The following is a 16,009-nucleotide window of genomic DNA, read 5'->3' on the forward strand; positions in this document are numbered from 1 at the left end:
TTTTTTTTTAATAGTCTGATCTATTTTCTGCCTCATACATCTTCCAAATTAGTGCTCGTCTCAAAAGAGTCCGCGAATGTCGGTAATAATTTAGTCAAATATTTAAAAGTCACAAGAAGAAAAACAGCTGTGAAACATGAGCTCTCACAACAGGAATCAGCTCTGTGGCCGCTGAGGCTGCTGGGAAATTTTTTTTTTTGTACTTTTCCCCCGCCACGCTTACTGTCGCGGTTGTCATAGCAACCGCATCGTTCTGGAGCAGAGGCATTATGGGATGCAGATGAAGCAGGGCCTCATCTGTACCCGGGAGCAGCGGCACATCTTCAGTTTTAGGTTTCACAAGTAGAAGAGAGGAGTCACAGCTGCGCAGGTGTTTCATCACAACCGTAAGAAAGTTTGCTGATTAAATGTAGCTGACACTTTATTTTTTTTTGTCCTTTTCTGTGTGTGTGTGTGTGTGTGCAGGCATTAGGCCACCTATTATGAACGGGCCTATGCACCCGCGCCCCCTGGTGGCGCTGCTGGATGGACGCGACTGCACTGTGGAGATGCCCATCCTGAAAGACGTGGCGACCGTGGCCTTCTGTGACGCTCAGTCCACACAGGAGATCCATGAGAAGGTAACACACCTCACTAAATCATGTACACACACACACACACACACACACACACACACACACACACACACACACACACACACACACACACACACCCTGCTCTGCCATCATTGTCATCTAGATGTATAAATTGATCCCAGTTAAAAGGAAACACTATCTGCACTGAGGTAACAACGGGGGTCAGCAAGCATTCAATAACGCTTCAACATTTACTGTAATACAGGGAGGACAGTATAAATAGATCAGACACCTCTGGGTTTCACATTTCAGAGAAGTAGTAGAGAGCAGGTTTTAACTTGAGCAGAAGAAGTCCTAAGTACAGACAAATAAAAGACAACAAGCTCCAAAGCTGATACACGACTAGAATCACTGCCGCCTGGTTGTTTGCCTCCGTCAACCAGTCAGGTTGTAGTTTACATCCACGTCTGTCCAAACCCTAAGATTAGTGTCACCAAATGTGAAATCTGGTCACAATCTGCCCCTCTGTTCCTGAATCGTGATGCCACAGTGAAGCTGACCGTTGCCATTTTGGATATGAAGCATCATCACTTCATCATTTTTAGAAATTATGGCCAAAAATGAGTTTTGTGAGGACTTCTGACGTTTGACCACCGAAATCCAGACGTAAAAGAAATTCCCTCAAGACGTTAGTGAGATGTTCAGGTTCATGAGAATGGGACGGACAGACGTGAAGACCTGAAAACATAACGCCTGCGGTGATGGCAAAAACAGGAACAACTCAACCTGAATTTTTAAATCTAGCTCAGAAAGACACAGTCGCTCTAATGACCTGCAGTTAGACTGAAAGTCAGATAGAAATAATGATATATCTCAACCGTGTGCAGGTTTCTATGAGAAATGCATCACGTACATATTAATATATATAAGAAAACATAGAGCACATTAAACTCATCTTAATCCAAGCTTCACTTTAGTGCACAAATTTAGAAACTGAAAAAGAGACGAAACCAAGCAGGGAATAGGATTCAAGATGCACTCGACAATCTTTGATGGGGAAGTGATGCGTTCAGACAAACCAGGATCTTCTGACTTCTTTGGGTTCATGTATTTACACACAACCAGGGCAACAAAGCTGATCAAGTAAACACACATTTAATTCAAGCATAATCCTTTCACCACTACGTAATGTAACATATATATAAAAGTATATATGTAAAACCTATAACACAAGAAAAATCGGGAGTTGCCACATTAAAACAATATTGTCTGAGCCTGAAGGTTCTGCAAACAATTCTAAAAAAGGAAAAGAAAGAGGACAAGAAAAAGAGTTAAGGAGGAAAAAGGGAAGAACACAGCACAGAGAGCAAACTTTAAAATGTGGGTCAGGCTCGGATCTTGCCACTGCCAATATGGATTGTAAATTGGTCTGTATGTCTGGCAGGGTTACGTCTCGTCCTGGGTGACTGCCAGGCGCACTCTCTGAGAGAGCACGCTCAGTAGGCCACAGCGTGGGAGAAACAGATGGCGCTCGCTCACTCACTGTCTCTCTCTCTCTCTCTCTCTCTCTCTGTGGCTCTCTAGTAAGCAGCCACCTCATTGAGTAATTAAAAGGGCTTTTTTATTGTAATTGAACCGCATGTCATTTTCATCCTCTCTTACACACATGAAGAGGACGTCTGGCTGCGTTAGAAAAAAAGACTGTAAGATTAACCGAGGACTAATTAAAAGGTAAATTAACTGGTTTGGCCATACTGTATATTCCTGCTCACTATAATAATAAAGTTATCTGCGGTTGAGTTGTAATATTTCATTGTCAATTAAAGAGCACAAGCCGTCGCCCTGATTAGAAGCCGGTGAGAACTGATATTAGGCCGTTTCCTGTTATAAAAGCTCAGTTTCCATGGAAATGTTTCGGGAAAAGCTGTTCCCCGACGCATGCAGGGATGTTTAAAAACGGGATACGAGAATAATATTAACAGCACATGCAAAAAAAAAGATAGTGAGTTTATGGAAACACTGAGATTGTGGACTCGCTTGACTTGTGCTGCACAAACACACACTGAAGACTTGATCTTTACACTCAGATGTACCATCTGCATTCAAAGCACGACGCTATTACTCTGCCACACTTTTATACATGTATGCATGATTAATGTAACTCAAACTGTGTGTGTGTGTGTGTGTGTGTGTGTGTGTGTGCAGGTGCTGAATGAAGCCGTGGGAGCTCTGATGTATCACACCATCACTCTGATGAGAGAAGACCTGGAGAAGTTTAAAGCTCTGCGCATCATCGTCCGTATCGGCAGCGGCTACGACAACATTGACATCAAATCTGCCGGGGAACTGGGTGAGGGGACACACACACACACACACACACACACACACACACACACACACACACACACACACACACACACACACACACACACACACACACACACACACACACACACACACACACACACACACACACACACACGGAAAGAGTCTGTACTGCACTTTCACAATATCCTCCATCGTTTGCATCCAGTGCCCCAAGCTTCTGCTCTGTGTTTAGTGATATAGATCATCAGGTTTTTAGTGTCAAGTCGTGTTTACGGTGTTCCTTCTGTCTCTGTTGGTATTCAGGCCTTTGGAAGTGGACATTTTCTGTGATGATGACATTTTCAGAAATGGCAGAGACCATGGAAGTTAATTATCAAAGTTAATAAGTTGTGATTTTAGTCATGTAAAGTTTTTCTTAGTAATTTGATTTCTGAGGAAAATGCAGATGTTCCTAAAGGCGACACACGTCCTGCATTAACATTATGTTTACCCACCTGCTAGCTAGCTTTAGCCTCGTGGCCTCTAGACACCAACAGTGTTTTGGCGTCCATGTTGCCTTGCAGCATCAACGCCAAGTTTATCATGTACATGACTTCCAAACACATTTACTGCTTAATATGCTGTGTGAGGCAGGAGCTGCTCAGTGATGTGACCCCCCGGCCAGAGAAAAATGGCACCTATGGCATAACAAGATGTTTTGGTGGAGGACTTTTCCTCCTCTCTCTCTCGACTCTCTACGCTCTCTCTCTAAAGCGTAAAGTCCAGTGATTATCAGTGGTTAACTGTATTTAAAAGGCCAACGATAGCGACTAGTAACTAACTCTGCAAATGACGAGTTCATGCCGTCGATCGACTCTCAGCTTCTACACTTGTATCCAGTCTCTTGTTGCCCGCCACAGTTTCCTCTCATGTAAACAGAGAAAGTAGTTTCAGACCAGAACGTAAGAGCACCTTTATATGAAGCTGATGTTACTAGTTACACTTTTTCCCTCAATAACAACAAACAGACTGTTTTGTTGTCTGCTGTCTTTACTCATTACTCAGCGACTGATTTGACCAAAGTGCCAAACTCTCAAAAACTTTATTTTGCTGATATTTGTATGGAAAAAGTTTTTTTAATCAGAACTCGTGAATGTCCTGCCACAGCCAGAGCTTTACGAACCTCCTCTATCTGTTTCCACCGAGAGGCTCTGGCATTTTGCAGAGAAAATCGCTGACGCCGCGCTGCGCTTCTCCACCAAAATAGCTTTCACCAAACTTCATCCCTCTCCTCGAATGGCCCCAAAAAGCTGTTACTAATCCTTATCTGCTCTCTGGTCCAACAGGCATAGCTGTGTGTAACATGCCGGCAGCCTCAGTGGAGGAGACGGCCGACTCCACGCTGTGTCACATCCTCACCTTGTACCGACGTACCACCTGGCTGCACCAGGTGTGTGTCCTCATGTGGCTGATAAACAGGGCTGAAATGAACTGGATCTAGATGAACTCATTCTAAATGTCTTGGCTAGAGGTGTACATTCAGTGATCACAATTGCAGTTACTATTCGACAGTTACTAATAATTGTCTACTGACGAATCAGCAAAATTGAAACATTTCATTTTCTTTAGAACATCGCTGTATTTGAAAGACGTTGATGTAAGATGTAGAAGGTACAGTAAAATGATTTGTTCCTCAAAGGAGTTATAAGTAGTCATCATTATTTATACTTATATCTTATAATTATGATCACAAAATCTGTAAGACTTTGGTCATTAAAGGATAACTCCAGTATTCTTAAGCCTGGGTCCTATTTTTTACATATTTTAGGATCAAAATGGCTGATAAGATATAAAACACTTTTGAGCAGTTGTGCCAGATCAAAGTACATCCACTGTGCATGTTTTAGCCAGTGACAGGCTCAGTTTGTTGCAGCAACACTGCAGAAAGAATCCAGAGATAGCTGTTCAAAACCACCAGACTTCATTGATAAAAACAGTAATTTTATCAGGAGCATGCTAATCGACTTCATGTCTCTATCAGTTGGTTTGTTTGAGTTATTGTGTGAACTTGGTGTTTTGAAGGGTTAGTTAGGATCCAACGCAGTACTTACATACAAACAAACAAAGCGATTGAGGCAGCTAGTCGACCAGCAGCTCCTAAATAGTGCAAGGTACAATTACTGTTTTTGTAAATGGAGTCTGGTGGGTTTGAAAAGTGTGATACATGGTTGTTTCCAGTTAAACAAAACTCTTACAGGTCTGTCTCTGTAGGGATCCTTTGCACAATATTATCAGACACTAACAATATTAGTGGACATACTTTGATCACATTTGATTGCAGCCACCGATGCCCATTCATTGCCTGCTGGGTGACCCACTGAACCAGTTCCAAAAGTTTTTGTACCTGTGCATTAGAAACCAAAAATATGTAAAGATACGGCCCAGGTTTGAAAACACTGGAGTTATCCTTTAAGTGCAGACACTATGAAATATACCTGGACTGAGATAGACTGTTGTGGTTTTGTGGCTCTGTGTGTGTATTTGCATGTAATAAGTAATTGGTATTCATGCCAGGCTCTCCGGGAGGGCACGCGGGTTCAGAGCGTGGAGCAGATTCGAGAGGTGGCATCAGGAGCTGCGAGGATCAGAGGAGAGACGCTCGGGCTTATAGGGCTCGGTGAGTAAAAACACACACATCGCCTTATGTCTCTGCAGTGAGATCCGCTCAGCACGCTGCTGTGAAGAGACAAAGAGTGTACAGCCGTGCCGGCGGCTCTCTGACGGCCAGGAGCAGCAGTGCTTTGAGCTACAGCGCGGTCCAAAAGTGTGGAAATCTCTAATATTTTCACATAAACCTGGAAGTAATGAGAAGGTTTGAGGATTTGGAAACATTTTAAAAAGATTTAAGATCAGATTTAAGATTCTGCACTATGTCTAGCAATTCAATTTAAGCCAACTTGTGGCAACTTAAATCTATTGTACAAAAAGGGAAAGTAGATCAAACCCACCTGAAAGACGATCTAATGCAGCCCCAATGGCAGGGATACAAATCTGACTTTTTGTACGAAGGAGTTTGTACTTAAATTTGATATAAACTGAGCAGGATTTTGTCAAGAAGTCACGTGTTTCTAAATGTTTCTGAATCATCAAACTTTCTGCTTATTCCCAGATTTATGTGAAAATATTATTTCCACACTGTACATGGCAACACCCACATGCTAACAGTCACAATGTATTTACAATGAGAGCGCTAACATCATGTTAGCCATATGTGTTTTGACCCACATTATTCATTCACTGCACTGTCAACACACACAAACACACACACACACACACACACACACACACACACACACACACACGTTCTCTTCTTCTGCCCCCGTGCTCTTCTCGCACTTCTTCAGTGAATCAGCGTAGCACCACTGAACTTCAGACGACCAGAGATTTTCTTTGGTTGACTACAGCATGCTAAAACAAATAAATAGCACTTAAGTTTTTAATCAAAGGATTTTTCCCTCTGTTACATTTTCATTTGGGAAGTTTTGTCCTTAGCTCAGCCTAAATTGGCTTCCTGAGGAGTAACTGCCAATAAAATATAAGCGGATTAACCAGAAGCAGAATGCAAATCTCTTCCCTGAACAGTCTGGGAGCTTTGTCAGTCATAATGAGCAGACGTGTGGAGGTAGAGAATCATGTCAAAGAGGAAAATATCAGTTGTGTTTTTTATGTTCCATTTGAAATTGTCCTCATGCATCTATGATCTGTGTGTGTGTGTACTAATGTGTGTGCACTCTGCCGGTGTGTATCCATGTTTCTAGGTCGAGTGGGGCAGGCGGTAGCCCTGCGAGCCAAGGCCTTTGGCTTCAATGTGATCTTCTATGACCCTTATTTAGCTGACGGTGTAGAGAGATCCCTGGGACTACAAAGGGTCACCACACTACAGGTAGCACTAGGACACACACACACACACACACACACACACACACACACACACGCGTACTTCTATCTCTGTGAGGACCTCAACTGACATAATCCAGTACAGCTAAATGCCTAACCTTAAACCTAAACCCAACTCTAACCTCAACCTTAAAACCAAGCCTTAACCTTAAAACAGCCCTTTGATGTTGTGAGGACTTTCCCAAAAAATGTCCTCACTCTGCTAGTAAAGTCTATGTTGTGGTCCTCACCATGTAGTAAGTATATGAACACACACATACACTCGAGCATGATTTCTGAGAAATCAGCAACCTTTCATCTGTTTTCCAGCACTTGTGTGTTATTTTGGTATAAATTCTCATTACAGAGTCCTTTTATTCCTGTGCAGCTTCACGTCCAGCCTCTATAGTGATCATTTCAACAACATTTACTGCCTCAACTAACAGAGGGCTATAAAAGGACTGAAAGCTCATTTTCCTCTCTCTTAAGTTGAGATATTTAAGATACTGCTGCAGCTTTACAACAGTGGACTGACTGTGTGTGACTACCGGGGATGGAAGTCCAGGTCCCGACTATCACTAGTTTCAGGGGGATATGCAGGCAGTTGTTCTGCAGGTAACCCAAGTGTCAGCAAAGTTTGTCACCCATGACAGCGAAAGACACGACTGTCACCACAGTGCCATCTCCACTAGACTCCCATCAGGGTTTCCACCAATAAAAACACAGCACCATGATGGAATTTAAACCGCTATAGATTAAATCTTCCTTTTTCCACCCATCAGCTCCTTTTCTCTTTCACAATAAAACACTGCTTTCTCCACCACGTCAGATGTGTATTTATCGTTATGTTGCTGCGCCTTCTGTCGCCCCCTTGTGCTCATTAACAGTAACTGTGATAATGTCAGTAACAAAACCCCCAAAATATACTTTACTAGTTGTATTTGTTATAAAGATAGACAGTGTAGCTATGCTAGTTATTTAGAGGCATGTTTAAAAGGTTTATTGTGAAATGTGATTAAAGTCCTGATCTGCTGTGAGGCTCCTGCAGCCCAGCGAAGAGTAAACGGCACACGGGGATTTATCTTTGGCATCTTTTTATGTGTTTCTCCTCAGGATCTGCTCTTCCACTCCGACTGCGTCTCTCTGCACTGCAGCCTCAACGAGCACAACCACCACCTGATCAACGACTTCACTATCAAACAGGTAGAGGAGCAGCAGCACGTGCACACACTCGAATGATTTATTTATCCCTACGTCAACAACCACGTCCCGTGGCCATGCATATTAAAGAAGCTGACACCCGAGGAAGCCCACTACCTACAGTACATGCAGACGGATGAGGTCCTCTGCTGCGTTTAGAGGACAAGAAGTGCTTCCTAAGCATTCATGTGTGTGTGTGTGTGTAGAGCGGCTTGTTTTGTTATACTTGGTAAATACGGGATGATGTCCAGTGAATTCACACCAATGCTTCAATCATCAACGGTTTGAGACAAAGTTCGGACTTAAACACGAATTTCATTGATGTAAAAGTGATGTTATGGTTTCTGTGATCAGGATGGCGTCCGTAGAACATGTTATTGACCAATCAGAACTGAGTGTTCAACAACGCCATGCAACACAGTTCCAATTAGCTAATGAGAGGAACATTCATGTTACATTTTAAACTGACTTTGCTTTAAAGCTGAGTTGGATCAGTTTAAAATCTGAATCAGTGGATCAAAGTAAATCACAGTGTTAAACTTCTGTATCGTGATGTTCTTCTGAGTGAAGCAGGACAGACAGACAGGACAGACAGGCAGGCAGGACGTGGCGATGGAAGGAATTTGATTTGAGCACAGATTGGATTTTGATGCTAGAACACAAAGAAATAGATATAATTGGCATCTGTTTTGGCACGTGTTGTTGCACAAGGACCAGAGATGTGATCTAAAAGGGTTTAAAAGGCGTTTTTCCATTTCATCTCGACTTAAAAGATGCGTCAGGGGGCGTTCCTGGTGAACACGGCCCGAGGGGGTCTGGTGGATGAGAAGGCCTTGGCTCAGGCACTGAAGGAGGGGAGGATACGTGGAGCTGCCCTGGACGTTCATGAGACAGAGCCTTTCAGGTAGAGTTTTTATTTCTTTTCATGTCACGTTAATGTGGAAAGTCAAATACTTCAACATACTAGCAGACGTTAATCTGAATGTCTATCTAGGTAAATGTGAACTGGAGTTATTTCATGTGTTTATTTGTAGACTTAGTTAAAACACTAAACACCAAAACTACTTGGTTAGTTTTAGGAAAAGATCTTGGTTTAATACGTCAAATACAAATATAAAAGGCAGGGCACATTAAAAACAATAGCCACATTGGTTATTCACTCCCAGGTGCAAATAGCATCTGTAATAAATTAAATTATTATTATTAAATTAAAGTTAAATTTAATTACAACAAATTTGTGGTCCCACAAATCAAGAGATCTGAAGACATATTTGCATCTGGAAAATGTTGTGATGACTAAATAAGATAATGTAATATAATATCATTTAGAGATGATCTGATAATAAATGACTGCACTGTCTGTGTGCTTTTCACAGTTTCAGTCAGGGCCCGCTGAAGGACGCTCCAAACCTCATCTGCACCCCGCACGCCGCCTGGTACAGCGAACAGGCATCGCTGGAGATGAGAGAGGAGGCGGCCAGGGAGATCCGAAGGGCCATCACAGGTAGAGTCCTCACACACCTTGTTTTCATTTGGTTTACAGCTTCAGGTTTCAGTTCAGGTTAGTTTTCAGACTGGGTTTTTTCTTTATAGTTATATTATATATATTATATATTACAATACAAACACAACACTACAGCTAACACAGCTGACTCGCAGTCATGTAGACCTTTTAAAGCTGCTGTGTTCTAACTTTGACCAAATTTACAAAAAAAAAAACACATTTACTGCATATTTTATTTCCTTTTAGTTCGTTTCTAGAAGCAGTTTCTTAAGTCTGGTTTTTATTTGTACTTTAGTTAACTAAACTCTTTTTTCATACCTCGTTTTAGTTTTTAGTTCAGTCTAAAAAGGAGATATTTTTAGGTGAGTCAAGGGCAAACCATGCTTCTTCTAGTAGCACAGACACTGCAAGGTCCTTCTTTCTCTCTTTCTTTCCCCAATGGCTCTGTCTGTTTACAAATGATCCGTTTAATCTGCTCTCGCTTTAGTGTCTCTGTAGAAAATAGGTTAGTGAGATAAAAAAAAAGAAGAAATATATCACACCTGCTTTGAGAAGAGAAAAAGCTCTTCTTTTCTTTTAATATTTCAGCACTTCATTTTTTTTCTCTCTTTCCTTCGACGCACTTCTCAGGTCGTATCCCAGACAGTCTGAAGAACTGTGTGAATAAGGAGTTCCTCACCCAGAACAACCACTGGGCCGGAGTCGACCCCGCGACCGTCCACCCCGAGCTCAACGGGGCTTATAGGTAAGAACTGACGTGTGATGGCTTTATTTTCTTAACGATGAGCTCCACTGGTCCAGCGCAACGACGGGCAGCTACTCTTTATGAAAAGACTCCACTGAGCTGCATTATGGGAAGTGTAGGATTGATGTTCAGAGCTGTTTAGACCCCCCACTGAGGAACAGTGGCTCCTTATGCAGGTGCAACTCTCTCTGGCACAAAAGTGTGTTTCAGTACTACGCAGCCAAATTTAGTTAATGTGGCTGTTTAGCTCTTAACCCTTCGGAGTCTAGGACCGCCACACGGCGTCAGAGTCACATGTCGCACGTTTGAAAACGTAAAGCTGTGACACAAGCACGCAGGTGCTCAATTCAAGGACTGTTGGAAAGCGGACACTTCAAACTTTATACAAGTGTTTGAATTTTGTCGATCGGCCTATTAAGACTAAATTTATGAAGAGCCGAAGTCGCGCACTACAGCTCTTCTACGAGTTAGAAGATGCTGAATCTGGGGAAGAACGTTCTGATTCTGAGGAAGACTCCTTTCAGAGGATGAAGTGGATGCTGCGCGTGAAGACGAACGAGAGGAGGAGGTGTCCGCGCAGACCCCCGCTCCTCCAAAGATCCAACTAGTTCCTACTCGGATTTTGTGTTTCTTTTGCACTTTTACACACAGTGTGTCCATATATTCTGTCAAAATAAATAAATACTTGTAGAATCACATAGGTGAGGTTGTGCTGAAAAGAAAGACACAAAGAAAGGCAAGCTAAGCAGTTTTCATGGGAAACACAAAGGTAAAATGAAAAGTAGTAAAAAACGCCGTTTTACCCCAGACTCTGAAGGGTTAATGTTCAAACGGTCTACAAACTTCTATCACATATTTGTGATTTCTGTTTAAGTTGTACTCAGTTTTGCGTCTCTCTCCGTCCCCCCCTCTCCTCTGCAGGTATCCTCCAGGGGTGGTGAGCTTGCCCGCCGGCGGCCTCCCGCCTCCCGTTGAAGGCATTGTGCCCAGCGCTGTGCCCATCACACACACCCTCCCGCCCGCTGTCACACACCCTCCTCATGCCCCGTCCCCTGGACAAAATACAGTCAAGCCACCAGAGGGCGACAGAGAGCAGCATCCGAACGACCAACTGTAGCCACACACACACACACACACACACACACACACACACACTCACACACACACATACAGACACACACACATACATGCACGCTTGCCCAGGTTGTCTGGTGAGGATGTTGGCATGGCAACCAGGATCATAGCGATGAGTGACAAGTTGTTACAGACAGATTGACAGGTCGAGGTCCCAACAACAATCGGTTTACAACTCTCTGGCGAGTGTTTTCCCAGCAGCCAGTTCAGGCTCCAAAGAGGAAGAAGAAGAAGAAGAAGAAGAAGAAGAAGGTGATGATGATGATGATGATGATAAAGAGGATGAAGAGGAGGAGCAGATATCTGTCAGATGCTCCAATCAGAAAAGACTGCAAAGACCCACAGGTTTTATCTTCACATAACAACTACAGCGTATTCCCGTTTTAAACTGTTTCCTCTGCCAGGAGTGAAAAAACAAAAAAAAAAAAAAGAAACAACAATAACTATCTGTTGATTTGGGAAGAAAAGATACTGAATCCAATTCTGCTGTCTTAGACTTTAGTGTGTCCAAAGTTAGCGGGGCCTGTTCCACGTCTTTCTCTTTTTCCGTGTCCTTCCCTTAGTTTGATGTACAAGATAAAGTAGTAGGTTATGAAATGAATGTAACCTGTCTGTGTACAGTTTTTAGACTTGCAGCAAGAAGATACTGACATTTGTATTCCAGTCTTAACAAAAACAAGGGTTGTGTGATCTCTCTCTCTCTATGTAGCCAAACTGGTTTGAGAATACAACATCTGTTTTTCTTTTGTTTTTTTAAATGTGTCCCCAAATTAACAACCCCCCCCCTAAAAAAAAAGAGGCAGCTTTTTGCACACCATCTCAGGAAATTAAGTTTCCGCAGTTGGTTTATTATTATTATTATTATTATTTTTTTAATTTGTTTGTTTTCAAAAATTCCTTTTTATGCCACTTAGTGCTTTTGTTTTTCTACCTGCTTGCCTTTTCGTGTCCCGCTGCATTAGAAAACAGAACTTTAACTGAGAGCTAAAGTCGATCTAATGTTTGCTTTTGTTTGTTATGTTTAAGGGGCATGTGATTTTGCTCTTGGGACTTGCATAAATGTCTGACCCACATCGAGGGGGTTGCGGGAGAAAAGGCTACAGGGAGGTGGCGTAATGGTATGCTTGGCTGGGACGGCTAGTCGCATATTTCAAGTCAATCACTTTGAAGGAGAAAGCAGTTGGTGGACGAGGCGACGCACTGAGAGTTTGTAGCAGCTTACAGCTTGAGAATCTTTGCCTTTTAATGCCTAATGATCCAGTACTTCCACGATTACACACACACACACACACACTAACAAATACACCAACAGTCCAGCACACCAAGAAGTTGGGTCAAACAAACATTTTCATGTTTTGCATCTGCTCCCAAATCGACTTTTTAAAATACTATACCGCTTGCCAGTTTGATCGACTCTCTAAAAGACCTGAGAAACTTCATATATGCACAAGAGTACAGGCGCGTTATGATAGCATGTGAGAACATACTCATCTCTCCAGTCTCGTATCCCTTTAACATTTCACGATGGGTCCTTCCTGAGTATACCGTTCAGCCACCCTCTGTGGCCTCTGTGTCTATGTGTACATATGGTGTTCTGCCTGCCTGTGTCAATGTGACTTGGTTGTATCTGTGTCTAAAAAAGCAGCACTGGGAGGAGGGGTGGCGGCCAGCACTCTCCACAAGGCATCATTACGACGACTGCCATCTAAATACGCAACTAAAACACTATGTGAACGACTAAAAACGCTCAGAACTTGAGTCTGAATCTAAGCAAGCGACCTGAGCCAGTAATCTATGCTTTTGCTGGTCACATTCCCACGATGCAACCAATATGCTGATATTGTTACGTCCGGAGTAAAACATCCGAAAACTCTTTTTCTATCTGGGATATTTATTACCGATTCCAGTTCACGTGTCGTTGGTGTTAGCAGGCCAGCTGAGTGACGGTGCTTTCTGGATCCCCTTCTACCAGCAGCTGAGTAGTAAAAACAGTTCACTGTTGCCTACCTGGTCTTCTTCATGAGGTAGTAAGAGTAGCAATCAGGGATGGAAATTTCACAAGCCACTTTACAGTCCAGGCTAGTGCTGAGATCTGACTGATCTGAAGGGGGGAGGAGGGTTTCTAGTACAGAAGGTACTGAGGTGACATTTAAATATCACTGTCAAACTAGAGCCACCAAACTCCTGAAACGAATGCTGGAATATTCTGAATTTTACTCTTATTCTTCCCTCACCAGATGCCTGCTGTTGTGTGTGTGTGTGTGTGGGGGGAGAAACTCTCCGCTAATACTTCCTAATATAAACTGTAAGCATTCCTCATTCAAACCGATGGGTGCCATGAGCGAAAAGCGACAGGCGAGCTTTTTAAAGTGTCGAGGTGCTCCTTGAAATTCCATCCCTGGTAGTAACGCACAGTCCACTGTTGCCTACCTTTGGTCCCCTTTATGGTAAAGTAGTAGGCGTAGCAATATACAGTATACATATTCTATATTCTACAGTAAATATCATTATTTTTGGTCAAAACCGACAACCTGACAAAGATATGTTTGTGACTGTATGCATTTGTATGAATTATTTTAAAAGGAAATAAACTGTGGAAAGGTGAAGTTTGTGTCTTTTTCATCTCTGTCGCTCGTACGTGTGTTTATTAGTTGATTCATCAATTAGTCGATAGACAGAAAACTAAAACTAAGCTAGTTTGATCATCGACAAGTCGTTTAAGTCCCTTTTTAAAGCAAATTTGATTTTTCCAGCTTCTCAGATGAGAAAATTTGCTGCTTTTGCATTAAAATATATTGAATATATTTGGGTTTTGGACAATTTGTTGGACAGACGAGGACATTTGATGAGTTCACCTTGAGCTCTAGACATAATAATGTTTTATAAACTGAATGATTAAATAGAAACTAAATGGATTAAATTGAAAATAAAACAGATATTATCAGAATAATTATTACATGCAGCCATTGATCACTTTCCTGCACATATAAAGTAATTAATTAAAGTATACACAGCGTATTAATCTTTGGAATATTGTACTATTTTGGTAGTTCATATACAAAAAACAAAATCATAGAAGATATGCAATCAGCAATGCTTTAGTTAAGTTTAGTTAATTTTAGTCTAGCAAATGTATGTTTCTTGCTGCTTTCCTGCTGTCCTTCATGGAATATTTTTACATTTTGGACAAAAAAGGATATGACTTTGGATTTTTTTTACTATTTTCTGATGTATCACAGATCGTTTAGCAGAAAATAATCATCAGGAAAACAGAATTATGGTTAGTATAGAAAAAGGACACAGCAATAGTCTTGTTTCACACTCTACTACTACAGACTACTGCTCAGAGGTGATCGATCAGATTAGAACTTCAAAAACCCCGAGTGATAACCATGAATTGTGATACATAATTAGTTTGGATTAGTTTGCATCCATCAACTCTGAATATAAAGTTACTGGTTGAGTCCGATAGATGTCACTAGTACAGCTCCAACAGTCATACTGTGGAATAAGACACGCAAAACAGCTGTAACAACTGGATCCGTAATGCCTCTGCTGCTTGCATCTGTTTTCCAGTTTAATTTATTTCTTCTATAAATCTTTATTCATCTTTTGAGGCCTATTCGATGCGCCTGTGTCACATTAGTACAGTGGTTGTCAACAACTCTCTAAGTTATTGACTGCTGAGACATGAAGCCCAGCGTCATCGACTCAGAGATCATACGATACGCACGACATCCATGCGATGGAATATTAATTAATAAGCTGTGGAGAGGAATTATGATGTATGAGATGTATTTACACCTCTTTTGTTTGTACTGTGGATTATCCAGAAGAGAGCTCGGTCTCAAAACCCTCGAGATGAATCAAATATGATCCAAAACACTGAAAGGAATGGACTGAGCAAACAGTTTTCTTCTATGAAAGTGTTCTTCCTGTTCCAAATCAAATCAATTGGATATGGTCTGATTCTAGCTGGAAAAGCAAATGTCTTGTACAAACAGTGGAGGGAAAATGATGTATCCTGCATGTTTAATTAAACGGATTTCCATTCAATGCAGAGTGGAGAGCCACTGAATCAGCAGAGAGAAACCTCCGTAAATACATCTTAGATTAGACAGTTTTACAGATTACTGCTGACCCAAGTGACCTAAACTGGGATAAAGGTTTCCTTCTGCAGGAATGTGCAAATGCTGCTGTCTATTGGAGGACTAGAAGTAGTTGTTAGCTGTACGGTGCCAATCACGTGAGACCGCATCTGTAACCGACCTCTACAACCTCTACTCATCTCTCTTTCGGTGTTTTTCTCTTTATCGATCGCTCTTTCGCTCCCTAAATACCCCGAAATCTCTCTCATCGCGCTCTCTTTTTCCCTCCGTCCCTTCTGCTCTCCCTCTCTGGTTCTTCCGTTCAAGGTTACGGCCACTGGAACAGGCTCTCCAGCAGCTGGAAACTCAAGATGGTTTAATCTAAACCTCAGGAAGCAGGATGGGAACCAGATGTAGTAAAAAAAAAAAAAAAAAAAAAGAAAGACAGAAGGAAAGAAAACAGGCAGAGGGCACGTTTTATTCAGCTAGCATGGGGATCTCCAAAGGGCACTGTGCAAAT

The 16,009-nt window shown here is 42.0% G+C and overlaps 1 protein-coding gene across 2 annotated transcripts in view; it reads left to right on the forward strand.

Annotated features, from left to right (window-relative positions):
- The window catches only part of LOC139207366 (C-terminal binding protein 1), a 30,407-nt gene extending 18,266 nt beyond the window's left edge, over positions 1–12,141 (forward strand). For both annotated transcript variants that reach the window (XM_070837068.1, XM_070837067.1), the window contains exons 2-11: positions 466–620; positions 2,781–2,925; positions 4,229–4,332; positions 5,457–5,559; positions 6,701–6,825; positions 7,932–8,021; positions 8,792–8,922; positions 9,395–9,522; positions 10,153–10,267; positions 11,189–12,141. In XM_070837068.1, coding sequence (XP_070693169.1) covers positions 466–620; positions 2,781–2,925; positions 4,229–4,332; positions 5,457–5,559; positions 6,701–6,825; positions 7,932–8,021; positions 8,792–8,922; positions 9,395–9,522; positions 10,153–10,267; positions 11,189–11,384 — 1,292 coding nt within the window. In that variant the 3' untranslated portion in view covers positions 11,385–12,141. The remainder of the gene's footprint in view (positions 1–465; positions 621–2,780; positions 2,926–4,228; positions 4,333–5,456; positions 5,560–6,700; positions 6,826–7,931; positions 8,022–8,791; positions 8,923–9,394; positions 9,523–10,152; positions 10,268–11,188) is intronic.
- The last annotated feature ends 3,868 nt before the right edge of the window (positions 12,142–16,009 follow it).

Source organism: Pempheris klunzingeri, chromosome 9 (genome assembly GCF_042242105.1).
Source record: "Pempheris klunzingeri isolate RE-2024b chromosome 9, fPemKlu1.hap1, whole genome shotgun sequence".
Classification (NCBI taxonomy): domain Eukaryota; kingdom Metazoa; phylum Chordata; class Actinopteri; order Acropomatiformes; family Pempheridae; genus Pempheris; species Pempheris klunzingeri.